The 18,873-nt window shown below is 43.3% G+C and overlaps 1 protein-coding gene across 1 annotated transcript in view; it reads right to left on the bottom strand.

Annotated features, from left to right (window-relative positions):
* Positions 1-18,873, bottom strand: part of TDP1 (tyrosyl-DNA phosphodiesterase 1) — a 69,400-nt gene that overhangs the window by 40,687 nt on the left and 9,840 nt on the right. The window contains exons 4-11 of the mRNA XM_080909941.1: positions 18,677-18,732; positions 15,234-15,330; positions 11,439-11,473; positions 7,341-7,433; positions 3,223-3,390; positions 2,715-2,793; positions 1,249-1,434; positions 719-767 (exon numbers count right to left, since the gene is read on the bottom strand). Coding sequence (XP_080766067.1) covers positions 719-767; positions 1,249-1,434; positions 2,715-2,793; positions 3,223-3,390; positions 7,341-7,433; positions 11,439-11,473; positions 15,234-15,330; positions 18,677-18,732 — 763 coding nt within the window. The remainder of the gene's footprint in view (positions 1-718; positions 768-1,248; positions 1,435-2,714; positions 2,794-3,222; positions 3,391-7,340; positions 7,434-11,438; positions 11,474-15,233; positions 15,331-18,676; positions 18,733-18,873) is intronic.

The following is an 18,873-nucleotide window of genomic DNA, read 5'->3' as shown; positions in this document are numbered from 1 at the left end:
CCCTGAACAGCAAATATACTCTGAACTTCATTGAGATTATTTTGGCAAGGTCACATCTAATTTCATAAGCAATAAATGGGAAAAATTAGTCATAATTCATTCTCCTGCCAGCCAGCAGTGACTGCCAATCAGACTTGGTTTCTTCTAGAGGCATACTCTCTGGGGCTTTCGTTAATAACCCAATGGCATTATGGAGGGTGTCTCTGTTTAAAAGTTCAGTGCTCAGCAGTAGAAAAAGAGAAATGAAGAATAAAGTTGAGAGATTTTTTGGAAAATAAGTCTGAAAATTGACATATCAACTGAGCTATACAAAGGGAATAGTAATTGCTAGGCCAACTCTAGGCCCTAAATGTATCTGTGTTGGAGGTAAATTTGGAAGGACTGTGTAGAACCGCTGTTAAAGCAGCAGTGGGTGCCAGAGGGACTCACTTTAGTTGGAGATCTTGTCTTGACAACCAACATGTTAGACAGCTTACTAGTAAAACTTAGGCAAGCCACTGCACACGGTTACTAAGAGGGTGAAACCGTGTGTCTCTTCTCTGGAACACTGCAGAGTTCAACAAGACTGGTTTCATTAACGTCACCTGAGTAATAGAAAACCACCCTACATTTCTAACCAGTTCCAGTGAAAACAAGACAAAACACAAAAACGCAACACAATGTGACCCAAGACACTTTGGGAAATACAGAGAAACCGCAGCGACTCCCCAGCAGTTACCAGGGTATCCTTCTAAGCTGGTCCGCACATTTTCCACACAAGGATAGATCTAAAAATAAGCAAGACAAGAAAAAAAAACAAGAAACTTGGCATGAATCATGTTGAAAGAAAAGAGTGTTGACTAGTTTTTAAGAAAATGGAAATTTTAATGAAAGATGTTAACCAAAAAACTTAGAAATCATATCTTAAAAGAAAACTCCCATCTAACTGAAGAGATAACTAAACTAGTAACTAAGCTCCTGGAAGATTATAAATAACTAATGAGAAATTACACTTTAATTTAAATGTTTTTACCTCTGATACGCCAGATTAATATAAAATTAAATATAAAGTCAATCGCTAATTTATAGGTCTCTATATAATTAACAGCTTAAAGTTCTGCTGCAGTGGTATACCTTAGCTTGACAACTTGGAAGAATGGAAAAGCACAGCAAATCTAGCTGCTTGAGGCTCCTGAACATTCCCCCACCCACCATCACCCACTATGATCTATGACAAGGAAGACTGTTTCTTAGAGCAAGAGGGCTCACCAGATGAAGAGGAACTGCACTTTTGCCTGGAGCTCGGCCTTCCTCTCTCAGTGCCAGCAAGCTCTCTTTAAACTCTGAGCACAACCACTTGGATTCATCAGGCCCCAGGGAGCCAATGCTTGAAAACTGTCCCACGATGGGCCAGCACTCGCCCTTGGGTACAGATGGGGCATGTGCCTGCAGAAGCTGCCCAGAAGATAAACAAGTATAACAGCCACAGTGTTAACAATATAACTGACAGGCCCTAATGCCTCCAACTTGGCCTGTGCCTTCAGATGCCTACTTACAAGGAGACCCTGAAAGTATTAGCCACATCTTGTCTGCAGAAACTTTATTTTCTTCGAAAACTACTTTTTAAATACTAAAATTATGTATGTTTTTTAACCCACTATGTAGACTGGAAAAGTCTCTTTCCAAAGTCTTTGATTTGCATAAAAAACAATGGCAGAATAAATCATTTTTAAAGACTTATTTTAGCAGAAATATCAAGATGAACCTACCCTGAAACTACAATCGTCTAATATACGTAAAGTAAAGCAACATAAGGAAACCACTATGCATTCTGGCTTGTTCCTTCTGAAAAAAGCTTATAGCTTTCAGCTTGGCACTGCACTCCAGGGCTGGGGTGTAGCCTCACAGTGGAAGGCACTAGCCTAGCATGTGAAAGCGCCCAAAAAAGCAGAGGGAAGCACGGACAAAATCCTAGGCCTGTCTAATATGCAAGGGATATTTACACATGGATATGAATCCCCAAAGCACCACAGAAGACTGATCTGCATTTCCTGCCTTGACACTTAGGCAAACTGAGGAATAACAGAGGAAGTAATTGGAAATTTTATTCACTGAAACAAGCATTACCTACAGGCAGCAGACAGCAAGAGGAATGTGGACAGCTTCTGCCCCAGTGGAACTCAGAGTCTATGAAACTGATGCTTTGTGTTTACTTTAGTATGTATTGCCTTCCTTTCCACAGCTTAGATATTAACATTTACACACACACACACACACACACACACACACACAAACTTTTCTCAGCTTCCATGAGTTGTATCATGCTATAGAAAACTGAACTAAACTGACCACTCTCCAACCCAGTCTACTGTGGGTTCAGCTCCTGAGAAACTTTGAGATCTGATAAAAAATCCCTGTTACATGGCTTGAAAACTGCAGATGCTACTCAATGTGCAGGATTTGTGGTTACACAAATGCATTCTATTACCTAGGCTGGACACCATTAAGCCACACATTACCCCGCTTACAAAACACCCCACTTCACATTAACTACTAGATACAATTCTGTCCATTTTACAGACAAGAGTCTGGCTGAGGAACAAGTCAAGACCACAAGGCTTGTATATCACAGGTTGAGATTTGAATTTGGGGATGGAGATCCATCATAAATTAAAAGGGATAAAAAAATACACATTATATTATCTTAAATGTTAAAATAGTAAAAGTTTTATTACCTTTCTAAGCCTAAAATGTCCCCAGTTGTCTCTGTTACTTCCTTGAAAGCGTCCAGGGGTTGAACCAATAAGGTAAACGCTAAATAAAGGAAGATACAGTAAATAATATGCAAGTTGTGCTTCGACACCCTAAACCCACAATGCACATAAAATAAAAACTAACACAACAGAAGGGGTCAAGGAGCCAATTCACTTCAGGGCCAGGCCTTCTTCACAGCAGCTGTTATTCTGAAGTTAATTTTTAGCTAAACCAGTTAAAAGCAGGACACCCACATTAAGGTTTCAGACAAAGAACCCAGCAACTCTACAATCACCCCAGTGGGAGCGTAAGGCCCACTACCACCTTGATGCCCATGAGACACAGTGTGACAGATCTGCTCTTACCCCTCACCCTCTCATGCAGCAGAAATACCACCCCACTTCTTCCCAAGGCCTCTGCCTTCCAGGCTTGTGTGGCTTGCAAGCCAGAGGTCCCTTTTTGGCCCCCATACTGGAAGGGGACACGCACTTGGTTTCAGAGAGATCGTGCTCTTGGATGATGTCTATCCACTCCTGGAGAGGGGGAGCATTATATGCCATCAAATAACTGGTGAGGTCAGCTTTGAAATGGGTGCTTGACTCTCCAGATGTGTGGTTTCCCTGGCAAATCCGTGGGTACAAAGGGCTCAACCATATTCTGAAATGTAAGAAAACGTTAACCCTCAGGAGCTCTCATTGTGACAATACCTCTTCACTGATGGTGCATTCACCCAAAGCAAGACATGAATTCTTGCAACCGTCTTTAAGTGGCAACGGATTTCTGGCAGGAGAAAGCAGATCAGATCATACCGATCTAACACCTCCCATCACAGAATTATTTCTGAATGCTATCTCTTTATGTAAAACCATGTCTTTATCAGGGTAGTTCTTTAGCTGAATTAAGAATCAAAAGCTATCTATACCAAGAAATATATATGCATATATGTGTGTGTATATATATATACACACACATACACACACACACACATATATATATGCAAGTTTATTTTAAACAAGAAAACTCTTTTTTTATAATGAACATTCTGTAGTGATTTGAGATATTTTCATACCTTATACTTTCTGGTGCCTAGAATATGTAACACATTTAACATTAGCCTCAAAAGGCTAAGCTGTAATTACAACACATTATCTTCCATTTCATCAATTCCTCTCTCCAAACAAACAATGCATTTGCCCTAACTTCGACAACATGCCCACAAATGGGAAATAACCTTATTTAAACCCAAAAGATACAATACAGTATGACACGGGTAGGTTCCAAAAACACTGTGACTTTGAGCCTCTACGACTAGAGGTTCTTCAAGGGCAAAACCAGATCAAGAGTTCAGCCTCCAAGGGCTGTTGCCAGGAGCTGTAAGAGGCGATGGGTGAGTCAGGCTCCAGACTGTATTTGCTGTCACTGTCTTTCCCTTCTGTAGCTACTTCCCCAGTAGTTCTTCCCACCCAAACCAAACAGAATGGTCCAATTCTTCCTTTACACAGCTGCTCTTTTAGGATGCTGATGAGATACAGGTTAATAGGATGCTAGGCAGGCTGAATGAGAACTCTTGGCTGTATGTCTGAAGTCTATGTCTTCCCAACAGAGTGGTACTTCATTCACCCCTGCTTATCTCAGGGGGAACTTAGTATAGGAAGAACAGGTTTGGCTAAGGTGGGGAGCCCACATCTGGACCACATCTGTGTCTAACTGGTTTTGCCATTGTACTCAGACTTCCCTGGAACTTTCTTTGACAGAAAAGTGGCCAGCTAGATGTGTGAGGTATCCCCCCACCAATCCCTTGGAGCCAAAGAGCAAAAGGTTTGCTAACAGGTATGTTCTGGATAAGGCCACACCTGTTATGAAGTTATTAATGGAAACAACTTCCTAAACTAGAATACTAAGATAGGAGGCATTTTTCAATACTTTGTGAAATGATATGAGAACACTACAGTGGGGTAAATAATTTGGAATGTACATTTATTTGCTGTGTGTGTGTGTGTGTGTGTGTGTGTGTGTGTGTGTGTGTGTACCTGAATATAGATGTGTACCACATGAACACAGGACAGAAAAGGACATGGGGTCCTGTGGAACAGGAGTTAGACAGTTGTGAACTGCCTGATGTGGCTGCTAGGAATCAATCTGGATCTTCTGCAAGAGCAGCAAGTGCTCTGAACTGCTGAGCCAACTCTTGAACCCAGCAGATGATTTGAAACCCATGACCTCAACAGGTGTCCAAGCCACGCACGTCTGAGACGGACAGCTGGAACTTCTACACGGAGGGGGCGAGCACAGCTAAGGCAACCCATCAGTGAAGGATGACTGCCCATGAGTGTCTGTAAAGGTTTTGTTTGTTTGTTTGTTTTAAGATTTTAAAAAGGTCATGGAGGGTACTGGATCCCCTGGAACTGGAGAGAGAATCCAGCTGGTGTGAGACATCATTTGGGAGCTGGGCACAAGACCTAGGTCTTCAGCAAGAAGAGTGAGTAGGAGGTGCTCTGAGCTACTCAGCCATCTTTCTAGAGCCCTTTTGGGGTTTCAGGGTTTTTCTGTTGTTTTTTAATCCCAGTGTGAACCTGCAAAGTATCAGAATCAAGAGCAGACAAACAGAGGGCAACAGGGCTTTGTATTTGTGGCTGGTAGAGGCAAGATGAAGGGAAATTTCATATCTTACTTTGAGTTTGAACCATACAATCTAGATAATATGCTTTTAGATTTTTTTTTTTTAATAAAAAAAGTTAAAGTACCAGCCACACTCCTACTTTTCCTCTTCTCCCTCAGGGCAACCACTTGAGAAGCCTCAGGAAGCACCGTTGCCTACAAGTTCAAGACCACAACTCCAGAAAAAGCTAGAGACACTGGAGAGGGTTTGAGAGCCACCTAAGACTGGAGGTCACCTTTATAAATCTTGTTTTATAATCCATGTTTCCCTAAGAACACACTTATCTAAATTCCACACCCTTTTCTGACAGGGCTGAGAAGGAGTCCCCAGCCCAGTGAACAGCTCAGGAAGGCTTGGCTTAAGATCCCCCTGAGCGGTGGGGCAGATTGGACAAAGAACTCAGCAGATCCATAAAGTCCTGTTAGCCAGCACTTGGACAGCACAGCAAAAAGATCAAGAGTTCAAGACCAGCTTGTGCTACATAGCTACATAAAGATTTCCCAGCCACCATGAGTTATATAAAAGATTCTATCTAAAATTAAGAAAAAGAGGTATGTATGGGTGGGGAGTGGGGGCAGGAGGAGGCTAGTTGAGGAGATGTGATGACAACCAAGAGCAAGTCCTGTGGCCAAGGCTCTTTAGAGACAGGGCAGAGACCCCTCTGATCCTGCAGGAATCAGACTAACACTACCGTAACAAGCATAGTTTAAGAGGAAGGAACATGGGAAACTTTGAGCCCACACTAAGGTCAAAGCAGGCCCAGATGATGAGCTGGAAGGCCCCTTATTTCAGCTCAACCCATGGGGTTGCTGAGGCTCAGCAGCTTGTCAGAGTCAGACTATGTAGGCAACACTGGAGATGAGAGCGGGAGACCAGCAGCAGAGCATACTGGGAACCTGAAATGAAGCTACACAAATGCCTGCATGTTCTGTGAGAGAGAAGGCCATTAGCCAGTGCTCTCCCAGGAAGGCAGGGGTGTATAGAAATGGCTTCAATTAAAGAAAAAGTAAAGCTATTCATCTAGGAGGAGAGAGGTAGCTGAATTTGAGTTGGACACCTCTCTAAAATTCTTATAAACAAATCCTTTGGCTGCTGAGCTGGTTCAGTGGGGCTTGGGAGATGACACAATGGTTATGGAACTTGACCAAGTGTGAGGATATCCCGGATCTTCAAATCCCCAGGCAGGTGACTCACACCCATAGTCCTAGTGCACCTATGGCAAGATGGGAGGTGGAGACAGGACACTCCAGAAGCTTGTGTGCCAGCTAGCCTGGTGTACACAGCAGCAGCAAACAAGACACTGTGTCTCAAACAAGGGTGAAGCTGAGGACTAACGCTCTAGGTTGTCATCTGATCTGGTGCATGGTAGCACGCATGTACCCATACCTACACACAAACATGCATACCAAGACTAGACAGAGAGACCAAAACCTACGTTTTTACCCTGCCCTCCCATCCCAGCATATGGTCTCACTCCATGAAGTGAACGCAGGGGACTTTAAAAATAAAGAGAGACATGAAGTTGAGAGGTGGCAGATGGGAGGAACTAGGGGGTAGATGTGACAAACAAACTTTAAAATTATATGCATGTGTGAAATTTTCAAATAAAAAATATTAACAAATAAATTTTACAAAACACTTGCATGTAAATATTCCTGTATACCAGTGATAGTTATGGAGAATTCTGCACCAGGTTGATAACATTGGTTACTTCAAGAGAGTGGGACAAGAGAGCGGAAGAGGATGGTGGGGATGGAGGTGCAGCTCAGGTAGGGCACTCGCTGTGCACTGCTGAAGAACCATGACTGACTCTGGTATGCCTCTTCCCTGCGCACATGCTTATTACTTGTACAAGTAGAAAAACAAAGAACAAGAGGAAAGCGAATAACATCTGTCGTGACCCTATCCCAGCATAAAGGACCAACATGCCCTGCATGGCCCTACGAACCCTTGGGTTTTCTGGTGCCAGTCTTCCCGGATAAGGTTGGAGGTGTGGATGACGACTCGGAGGCCTTCTTCATAGAGCAAGAGCATCATTTTCCTTCAAATAGAGGGAGAGAAACAAAATCAGGAACAGAATTTTCCAAATAAACAGATTTTCTAGTGAGAATGAAGAAACAGCTGAGGAATGCTTAGTCTCCTATATTACCAAAACTTATTATAACTCCCCTTCTACACACTGCCTTCTGAAAATCTAAAGACATATAAAAACGCTATCTTTCAAAAAGGCTCAGAATATCTGGGGGCATGAACTCACATCCCAGGGTATCCGTGGCTATCATTTTGTTATGAAGGACCACAGGGACATCTTTGCACTGTGTTTGCAAGCAAGGTAGGAGCAGAATCCCTGCTGTGTAACAGGCTAGCATGTTTCAAACAACCACAGTATATACAGCATATTTTTAAAGTATCAGTCTGGAAAGCCCTTGCTTCAGCCTGTGGCTGTGTGCACACCCACTGAAGGTGCAAGATGTGTTTCTTAACTGTCAGTTACAGTCTGAAGACTGCATGATGCCCTGTCCTGGTCAGACATGTATTGCATGTGCCATCCTTGTCACAGCTCTGTATCTGGGCCTGAAGTAAGTCCTCTCAGCTGAAACTGGGCTGAGCCTTCCCTTCCCACTGGGGCTTTCTGAGGCCCTAAGCATAGCTATTAGGGGACTTTTCTCAAGAACTAGAATGTCACTCTCAATCTGTGACTCTTGTCTTCAGCTACTCACTACATGTGTGTGACTCAGGTGACAAGTGACAACAACGAGCCACCCTATGAGTTCAAGCATGGCAGGAGGACGTGTGCAGCAGACGGGAAAGGCCAAGTGTGGGGGCTCACACCTGGAGGCTGAGGCAGGGTTATTTATGCCTTTGGATTCAGGGTTAGGATGCTAGGTTTCTGGTTACTGTTTGACTATGGCCTGGTGTGACTAAGGTCCTGCCTCTTAAAGAAAGGAAAAAAAAAAGATAAGGGAAAGACAGGATTAGAAAAGGGAATGAGATATTTAGTTCTTGCCAAAAGGAGAAGGAAATTCAAGCTGGCAGACAATAAATTAATGCAAGGCTCGAGAAATGACAGCTGCGGAGCCCTCTTCTCTGTAGTTATGAAACTACGGCGCCTGAAATCTGGGTAAATTGACACACACAGTTGCCACATTTGCAGCTGATTATAATTAAAGATAAGCCAGCTAGGGATTTACCATAAAAACTTTACAAATATTTCCATTAATCAAGGCATCAATTATGAGGAAACCATGTATCAATGTCAAGGAATCCTATCAAACAGAATTATGAATTAATTTAAGGGGAGACATACTAATCTTTTCAAAGACAGCACTATGTGTGTTTAAAAAGTCCCAGTTAAAAATAGGAAGACAAAGCATGGGGTCACCCCTAGAAGAGGCAGACTACAGCACTGTCCTTAAGTAGTAGGGTTGCAAATGGGCTACATTCCAAATGTAAAGGTGGGCTAAGTGCACATGGGCACCTCCATGGGCACTGTTTTTGGATGCTCTAACATGTATCAAGGCAATTCCAAGACTTAGTCTCTTTTACAATTGCAGAACCTGTGGCTGGGGGAAAAGGACTATCTAGGTCACCAAATGAGCATAAATTCACCCATGCCCACACGCCAGCGCACTGTGTGTACTTAAATTCACCCATGCCCACACGCCAGCGCACTGTGTGTACTTCTAACATGGGTAGAGGTGGGATGGTCAACATTTTATGATACTAGAAAGGAGTGGGAGATGAGGTCTTGGTGAGACAGAGGGCCAGCTGGAGATGTGGGTTGGAGGAACCATGCCCCTGCAGGTTTTGGCTGGCTCCTACTTAGATGAGGACACTGTCCATTCAGCTGCTTTGTTCTCCCTGTTAATCTTAAAGCCATCAGAGGTAACTGTGCCCAATTCTGAGGAAAACCAAAGAGCTTTCCATTCTAAAGCACCATGCAGCACATTAGCCTGGGACCGCTGTGCACCCTAGAGATGCTGGATAGACCATATCTATGAAATCGTGACCATTTCTGTGTGCTCTGCACATGGTAGTCAGCACATGCTCGCTCAGGTGTGCATCATTCCAGAAAGTGCCTCGCAGTCACTGTCCTCAGCTCCAGGGAGGAGAGCTGTTATCTCATCAGCACGAGCTAAGGCTTTCTCCTTTTTATCGTGAATGCTTTGGCTCTCACCCAAGGTGAGAAGCTACAAGGACAAACGTGACTGACTTGAGACTCAGTAACATTACAGGGACTGGATGAATAATTTCTGGTGAGGGGGAATCTCATGTAGACTGTCCTTGAACTCCTGCTTCTCTTAGCTCAGCCTCCTAGTTTTTAAAATAATAAACAAACAAAATTTCCAGACAAAATTTCTCAATCATTTACAAGATACTGACATTTCAGCAAAATGTAAACCATTGATACTCTCTGGCCGGGAAGGGTTCCACTCCAATAATGTCTCTGAATTGAGAGCTATTAGATTTAACTTACAAAGTGTGCCTGTGTAAGCTGCTCTAAGGAGTGAGGACTGAATGGGGCAAAGGAAGTAATGACTCAGTTGTAGCAGTGAGCAAACAAGAACAAATTAAAAACTAAGGTTAAAATGAGTTCTATTCCTGTGTTCATCCCCAAGGAATGTAAACTCATTTATTCTAGGCCTCTGTTTTCCGGCGTATGATATTATGATACCAAATAATTCTGACATGATTAAACAAAAGAGTGCTTCCCCTTTGCTCCTTTTCTGCTCCATTCACAGTGAGGCATCACCAAGCCAGCTTCTGAGAAGGCCTTCTGACCTCTCAAGTCCCTCCCAGGGGTGACAGCATGACCAACCAGCTCTCCACTGCTTGCGAGCCCGGAGGGACATGGCACTTTTCCCTTGTGAAGCTCATTACACAGCACAGACCACATGTTCAGCAGAGGAATCTGGTGCCAGTGGCCTAACGAATCATGCCATGGTCCAAGCAGTGACAAGGCTGGCAGAAGACCTTCTAGAATCAAGGATGTATTTATCCTGGGGTTTCAGCTAAGGGTAGGAGACAAGAACTTCCTGTTTGGCGCTTTGCATTAAGGCTAAGCTGCCTCCATTGACAGAAATCTGTATTCTGAGCTGAAATTGGCATCCTGTGTGCTTAGAGCTAGAAAATGAATATTTTATGCATAAGTCAGTACTTGAGTTCACTCTAAATCCTTAAGCCCTGTCTCTTAGTGGACAAAAGCTACCAATTAGGGATGGTTTGTGGATGTTACCTATCTCCTCAGGACACGTCAGATAATGGAGCTATCACTTCATGCAGAGGCCTGACTGCTTCCACTCTGGCTCCTTTTCACAACAGACTGCAAAACACTGTTTATGCACACCAAGAGAAAAGTCACAATTCTGTCCCTTCCCAGACAGAGGACACTCCCTGCCAGCATACCGCTTCCTCTTGGGGAAGGGGACAGCAGGCCCCACACTTCCACTCCCGGTTTAAAAGAGAGAATAGGCATCTTTTGTTAAAGTCTTTTGACAATTTCTTTCAAAAGAAATGTGATTTGTAGACATATTGAAGTAAGGACAACCACATTTTGTTGTTTCTCTCACTGGAAAGCCAAATTACTCTACAAGTACTTGGTTAAAGGCTACAAAACTAAGGTAAGAAAGTGAAGCAAGCTGTGACTGGCACATGTGAGGAAGGGTGGACCAGTCTCTCCTGGGCCACCTCAGCAGAGCTCACTGGAGCTGGGACAGGCCTTGCAGGCTGGCAACTTTTGATCAAATCAGTTTTCCTTTAATCAGAGTATGGGGCTGACTAATATCAGACCATTCAATGTAACTCATTCTTGCCAAATCACAGAATGCTGTAAAAGCAGGGCTGCTGTATGCACTGACAGGCGAGCAGAATCATCTACTACCAGGACCACTCTAACTCTGTGCTTCCAAGTAGCCATGACAGATGTCACCGACTTCACGCTTCCACACTGACAGACTGATTCTTGCTATCAGGTCTTAGAGCACCTTGATTGTGTCCTTTGGCCGATTAAAATCATACCACCTCCAATTCCATAAAAGTTGCTTACGTGTGGTGTGTTCCAAATGCAATATCCAACTTTGCCTAGAATAAGAAAAAAGTAATTTATTCAAAAAAGTATCACTTAATGCTGAATATTCTCATCTACTGGAAATTAAATGGAGAGGGAACCAAGCCAACTCTTTAAAGACAAAACAAAACAAGACTGTTTTACTGCCCTCTACTGGGCAAACAGAACACAGCTTTTATTATAGCATACACCAGGCTCATTTAAAACACTTTGGGCAGGGGCTTGGGGGGTTACCTGATATGATTTAACACATACATTATTATGTATTGTTAACTACAGGAATTCCAAGTGGGAAGTCTAATATTTTTAGCTGCCAAAAAGAAGATAAACGTGATTCTAAACAAAGTTTTAAATGAGATATTCGGCTTCCATTGAAAATGAATATTAACAAAGTTTTAAGAATACATTTAAAATAACACCAAATGTGGTGGCAACATAAAGACATCATGATGTTAAATTAAAATAGAGAGTTTCATACAAAGGCAGCAAAAGCTGAAAATAAATAATGCCAAGCCCATGTTATACTCCAGAATGACAGTTTTACCAGTGCAGGTATGTTGAAGGAAAAAAATTTTATCTAACATCTAGCACAAGAAACCCCAGTCAAGCAGAATATGCCTGACAGACAGGCTGTGGAGTGTCAGTTTAGGAATATGCCGCCTGAGCTCAGTACTGCCTCACAGTTTGCCTGACTTTGGAAAGTAACTCCTGCTCTAGGATTTCGCTTTTGCCTGTTTAAAGTGGGCCACTGTTATGAGACTTAGTTGTTAGGGAGGAAGGGAAAATATGTATAAGTGCTTAGGAAAGAGGCCTTTGCTGTAAGCAATACATCTATGTAAACAGTAATCTCTCCTCGCCATAGGATGGAAGGACAGGACTGGCACCAGGGGCAGAAATGAACAACTGGAACATGCAACTGGGTATCATAGTCTGCAGATGCTCCTAGCAGGGTCCATGCAGTTAGGGAAATATAATGTAGACCAACATGCACTGTGCTGTTTGGCTAGAGAAGAAAGCTATGAACTATAGTTCATGTCTTTAAAATTATGAAATCATTTGATCAGCTTATTTTGAACTGAGAAAGAACAGTGGTTAGGAGAACAGGTTTAGTTGGCTACAAGTTACATGTTTTCAGGCCAGACTAAGGAAAAACATCAAGGATAAACGTAACTTCAATAGATATTCTTTAGTGTATGCTTGTTTTGGCTAATAGAGCAAGTCTTCCAAACGCTATATAATGAATGCCATTAGCAATCCATTTTATACATGAACAAATTAGATTTAATGAAATGGGAAGTGACAAGGCCAGAATGAGCATCATGGAACAGACCCGTGTGCCGTCCCACCCCCCAAAGGTACCAGAGTGCTAGTGCACCTCTGCTTCTCTACCATGAGGAATACTGGGAGAACACGAGGTATGAGGAGAGTCTTTATCAAGACCCAGAGTGAGCTGTACAATGACCTGAACTCTCAGCTTCTTAGATATCTGTTATTTAAGTTGCCCAGTCCAGGAAAAAAAAAGTTTTCCATCTATAGATGTTATTACAAGGCACATTCACATACCCAGGCATAGATCTGAGGCAGAAATTAGATAAAATGACCCCTCACCACCACCATCACCTCAGTTCTCAGCCCCTTGCACTAAATACACAGCCAACTGATTCTCTGATGACTGTTGTCACCAGGAAAACTCAATATGGAAAGGCACTTCAGCAGGACAGCGTGGGGCTACAGTTAAGCATCTCTCACTGGAGTAGTGGTTCTCAACCTGTGGGTTGTAACCCCCTTTGGGAGTTGAACAGGGGTCACCTAAGATTATCAAAAAACATAGATCTTTACAGTATGATTCAAAATGGTTGCAGAATTACAGCCATGAAGTAGGGACAAAATATTATTATGGGTTGGGGGGTCACTGTAGCATGAGGAACTGTATTGAAGGGTCGCAGCAGTAGGAAGGTTGAGAACCTCTGCTCTAGAGTGAGGTACTAGGTGAAGTTCTTTGTAAAGGTTTTGGAGACGTGTGTCCTTATGCCCTCTAGTGGCCATCCTGCTCACCTCTGGCACAAGACTAATTATTGGCTTTCAGAATTCCTGCCGGCTTACTTTTAGTATGATGGGAACTAACCTCTTGTGTTGGTAGAAATCAAAGCAAACAATGAATTTTAGGTAACTTATAAACAAAGGTGTAAACATACCTCTATGCATAAGATGAACTGTAAACACCTTTCATGGAAGAGGATTTTCTCAGTGATACTGAGGGTCTGTGGATACTAGGACACTCTAGCACATCCACAGTCCAGAAGAAGGCATGGTTTGAAGCCACAGTGATATAATGCTCAATGGGATAAATCAGGAAAAAAAAATGCCTCGAGGTGTTGAAAATCAACCCAACTGTGCTCTCTTTAAAATAAAATCATAGCTACATTTAGAGCTGGAAAGAGAGCAGTCAAATGTGAGTTGACACTCTCACATCATGAGTAAGGAAAGAGACCCTAGAAAGAAAATTACCAAGAAGACTATATCATGTCTCTACTCTAAGAACAGAAATCTTGCTTTATACACGCATATGGTATATGCAGTGTGCTTTGCAGCTAGGGGAGGACTTTTCTCACTGAGCCCGAAGCTAGGCTGGCAGCCAACAAGCCCCAGAGGGCCTCCCTTCTTCACCCAACACAGCATTGGGGTGACAGCTATGCAGGCAGCCCCCTGGCTTTTAAAGTGGGTCGGAGATTAAACTTAGGTCCTCATACTTGTGCAGGAAGCATTTTTATGCCGTGTGCCATGTTCCCAGTCCAGGAACAGGAACGCTGAACCCACTTTACGATAGTGAAGACAAAGAGAGGAAACCATCACTGTGGTTCCTCAGGAATGGACAGCAATGATGTTAACAGAGTCAGGGAAGGGTGAATGTTCTTCTGTTACTTCACAGTTAGTGTTTCCAAAGAAAGAAAAGCTTAAAAAAAAAAAAATCTCTTGAATTCTTTTCCTTCAAATTTTGCCTGCTTGTTGCTCAAAATAAAACATGGAATAAAGAGATCCTTTCAGACCTAGAATATAAAGTAGCTGCTATAACGGGCCCAAGATTCATCAGTCACACTGCAGGCTGACTACCCAGCAGGGGGCAAAATTATGGACCATATAGAGAAACTGGACAATGGCTGTGTTTTCCCATCTTGCATTTTGCTTTGGTTTCAGTATGTGGTCACTCGATGTCCCTTTACTAGGCCTCTCAATTTCTCTAGCTGATGTGAAAAGAATTTAGGACAATTAAAGAGTCAATGGTGGCTAACAGAAGTCAGAGGTGTCATGGAAGCAGTCATCAGCTGCATTCAAAGAGATCTGAAGCCACTGGACTGCATCCAGGAGACCAGTTCCATGCTGAAATTCAAGTTGCACAGGACAAACTAGACATAAGCAAGTGCTGGCTGGCCTGAGCAGAGATGCATGTTGGACTGAACACAAAGGAAAAGAAAACTCAGCCCAGGGACTAAGGGATTAGGACAGCTGACCTCAGCCAGTAAGAGAATTGTTCTGTGTGGTTCCAGAGAGTGGAAATTCTGAACCAACATGTAGCAGTCACTAGGAGAGAGACTTCAAGTCAAGAAATAAAAAAATCAATCTTTCCAACCATGGGAGTCCTTGCTACTTGAGTAAGTAAGACAAGTTAAAGTTAAGTACCTGTTGGTAAAGCTAAAGGGAAATTGATGCCCAATGGGGAGGGTGGACTCAACTAACCTGCAGACTAGCATGAGGTCTAGGCAAAAGGCAGCTTACCTGGCAGAGGGAAATGTTTGCATAGGGCTTTGCCTGGGCATGTAAGTCTGCTTTGGCTTCCCTCTTATCACCGTGCACAAGCAGGATTGGTTTCTTCCTGAAAAGAGATCAGAAATGTTTAAAATACACTGGTCACAAAGCTCGTTTCTTACTTCGTTGAAGAACACAAGTGCCTTATTCCTATCATTCGCTTCTGGTCTTTGTGGCTAACGTCATCACTCATTAGTTCCCAAGCCCGGTCTGCTGTGATACAGGCGAGTTGTAGCTCTGCAAGGTTCTTGAGTATCTGCCTTCCTTGTCTCAAAAGAGCACAGAGCAGGTCTGTGCAAATGTTTAAGATGGAGTCAACTAACATATGGGCTAGTGAGACGGTTCAATGAGTAAAGGTGTTTGCTGCCAAGGCTGATGTCAGCATGATGCCCTGGAACCAACATGGTGGAAGGAGGGGACCAACTTCTACAACTTGTGCTCTGACCACAGTGCATCTTGGCACGTGCATACCCACACATAAACACGCAAAAATAACTAAATAAATAGCAATTAGTTAAAAAAAAAGACAATGACTGCTGCACAGTGATGCTTCCTTTCCTCCTTGTCTTCAACCACTGATAGTTTTACATCTTACCCCACACCTGTCTACCAAGCCCCTGTTACAAGCTCTCCATACTGTGTAAGATCCAGGACACAAAAGTAAACAGGCCAAACCCTCAGTAAGGTACAGGCTTGCTAACAGGTAGTGAGTCAGTGAATTAGAGCACTGAGTACACTGCACATTTTCAAATTCTAAAGATTATAAAAATGTTCTTTAGGAACATATTACAAAGACCTTTTCTGTTCCCTTATTCTGAGACGGTCCTGACACACAGTGCAGGCTGGATGGCCTGAACTCGATACACTGCCCAGACTAGGCTCAAACTCTGCAATCCTCCTTCCACGGCCTCCCCAGTGCTGGAATACAGACACACACCTGGCTTTAAAAAGGCTTTTAAGACACTTCAACTTCTTCAACTAATCCTTAGAAATCAATGCATCTTTACAAACTCTCCTCAGACAAGAAAAATGGAGGAGTTTTCTCTCACAAGCACCCAAATAAGATAAACAATTGCAGCCGCGCTCAGGCTATAACTGCCAACGGCAGGAGAGGCCACATCCAACTGGAAGGCACTCGGGCACTCGGGGCACAGCCATTTGGAGGTGCTGTCTGGCTGCCTCTTCCTCACTGCTCTCCAAGGACTGGCATCCAAACAGATGACACATGCATTCCTAAAGCCTCTCTACTTAGGAAGAGATGGTACGGGCAGCTACCACACAGAGAAACATGTAGGAAATGTTCATGTTCTAGGGTCACACGTCATTCACATATCAGAACACTAAGCATTAAGGACAGAAATGGAAGCACTCATCCATGCCTTCAGACTTTTTGTTCTGGGGACTTCTACAGAAGGGCAGCACTCAGTCACAGAGAGATGCAGACCCTCACCACCTACAGTAGTGCACAATCTAATTCTGGGTGTTTCCGGAAGTTGCCATTTCCTTCCCTCTAGCCTTGTAGGATCTTCACAAGTTTCTGAAGATTTGGGAACAATCTTCACAAATTTCCCATTTGGTAACGGGGTGGGGAGAAGGACTGTACCCTTTGACTTTGTTAGAGTTGCTCTTCAGACTCCTGTCTGTGTCTGGCTTCTTCTGTTTTATAAGGAAGCCAGCATGTTGGATTAGTGGCTGCCTAGTGAGCTCATTTCATCTTGACTCATGATTTCTGTAAAGACTCGACATATAAATATAGTCTCAGACAGAGGTACGAATCAATTCAACCCATAAGGAGCACTAAAAGAATTATAGCCTACACTTAGTCAATACTGTGAAAAGGTGACAATTGATTTCAGGGTCCTTGAAACAAAGGGAAAAGGGCCAGAAAACAACAGTGTAACACACTCAGGAATACACGGCCAAGAGGAGCTGGAGGCAAGGACCAAATTACCCCTATATATCCAGTCTCCCTTTTTCTAGCAAAACCCTGATTCCATGTAAGACAAGGTGGGCTCAGCTAGAAGAGCACACATCTATTCTTAGAGATGGCTAGTGTCATGTGACTGAACTCTGATCCACAAAACAGAAGAGACTGGAGACCAGCCTGTGAGTCCTCTCTATCATCTCCTCCTTTCTACCTGGAACAGAGACAAGTGGGCTGGAGCTTAGGCTGTCATCCTAGACCATGAGGTAACCTTGAAGACTGAAGCCAAACACCAGGGAGGTGGGAAAGAATGACAGAAGAGGTGGGTAGCTAGGTCACAGAAAAAAACCCTGGTTCTCTAAACCACAGATACCTATCATTTGTAGTTTAGGCTGGAAAGATTTATCTTTTTTAAGCTACTGTTATTTTGAGTTTTCTGTTAATACCCAACTATAACAAATGCTCTTTTATTTGGTCAAATATATGTCTTTGTGTGACAAAACTGCTGGGGAATCTCCACATTTTATTCTCTAATGACCAAGGCTTCCACAACTGACGCCTTAAACACACCGAGGACTTGATGAGACTGGCGCTCATCTTTTCTCCTTTTTTCAGTGTGTCTCCCTCATCCACTGACTGTTAGGAGATTCTGCACAAGTCCGTGTTACAAACAGACCACTGTGTGCACCCGTGTGTGGCTGCATTGCTTCACAGGAGGCTGAAGAGTGTCCGGAGGTAGCACTGAAACTCTAAAACACCTTAGCCCGGGGAAAGGAAGACCGGGATCCCTTCCTAACTCCAGAGATTGTTCTGGAGGAATCATTAGAAAGAACAGCTTCGATGTGCTGAGCCATGTGTGACATGCTGGCCACATCTGGGCACATGCACACATCTAGATACCACAAGATCTGACTGTAATCCTTCACATTAACTTTTCCCATGAAGTCCTGCTACTGAGTTGGAATTTGTCCTTACTTCTGGACAGAGCAAAGTGGACCACATTTTAGTCTATGAAAAAAAAATGTGTGTGACTGACTAGTTAAAATGTGTTGTTCTCAGCAGAGGGGGTAACTCATCTGGTAAGTGTCGGCATTGTACACATGGAGACCTGAGTTTGGTTTCCAGAACCCATGTAAAAAATGCCAGGCATGGTGGTGTATGCTTGTAATCCCAAAGTTGGGGAGGCGGAGGTAGGAAGATCCCTGGGACTGGGCCAACAATAGAACTTGCCTCAAAAAAGACAATAAAATAAAATATAAAAGAAAGAAGGGGAAGATGGCTCCTGAAGATCAATGCTTCAAGCGCGCATGCAAGCTCGCGCGCGCATACACACACACACCCTAACTAACTAAATACAATGCTGTTCTCCCAAAACATGTTTTGCTCACAATGATATCAAGTGAAATGAGCAGAACAGATGGATGCTTGTCTGCAGTGCAAGCCCCACATTCTACAGCAGTGCCCGAGTGTCTGGCAGCCCAGGACTCACCTGAATTCTGGTGAATATTGCTTTATGAGCCAGTCCACATCAAAGCAGTAGTTAAACTAGGTGGGGAAAAAGAAAAGTAAGTAAGCCACAGGTATGTTCACAAGAACTGCTATTATACTCAAAGAACTCCTCAAGCAACCGCAGGCTACAGTACTCATAAACCCAGTCAGTTATGCTGCCGCTTGCAACAGTTGACC

This window comes from Micromys minutus (genome assembly GCF_963924665.1).
Source record: "Micromys minutus genome assembly, chromosome: 1".
Taxonomy (NCBI): Eukaryota; Metazoa; Chordata; class Mammalia; order Rodentia; family Muridae; genus Micromys; species Micromys minutus.
This window is presented reverse-complemented; position numbering and strand designations above follow the sequence as displayed.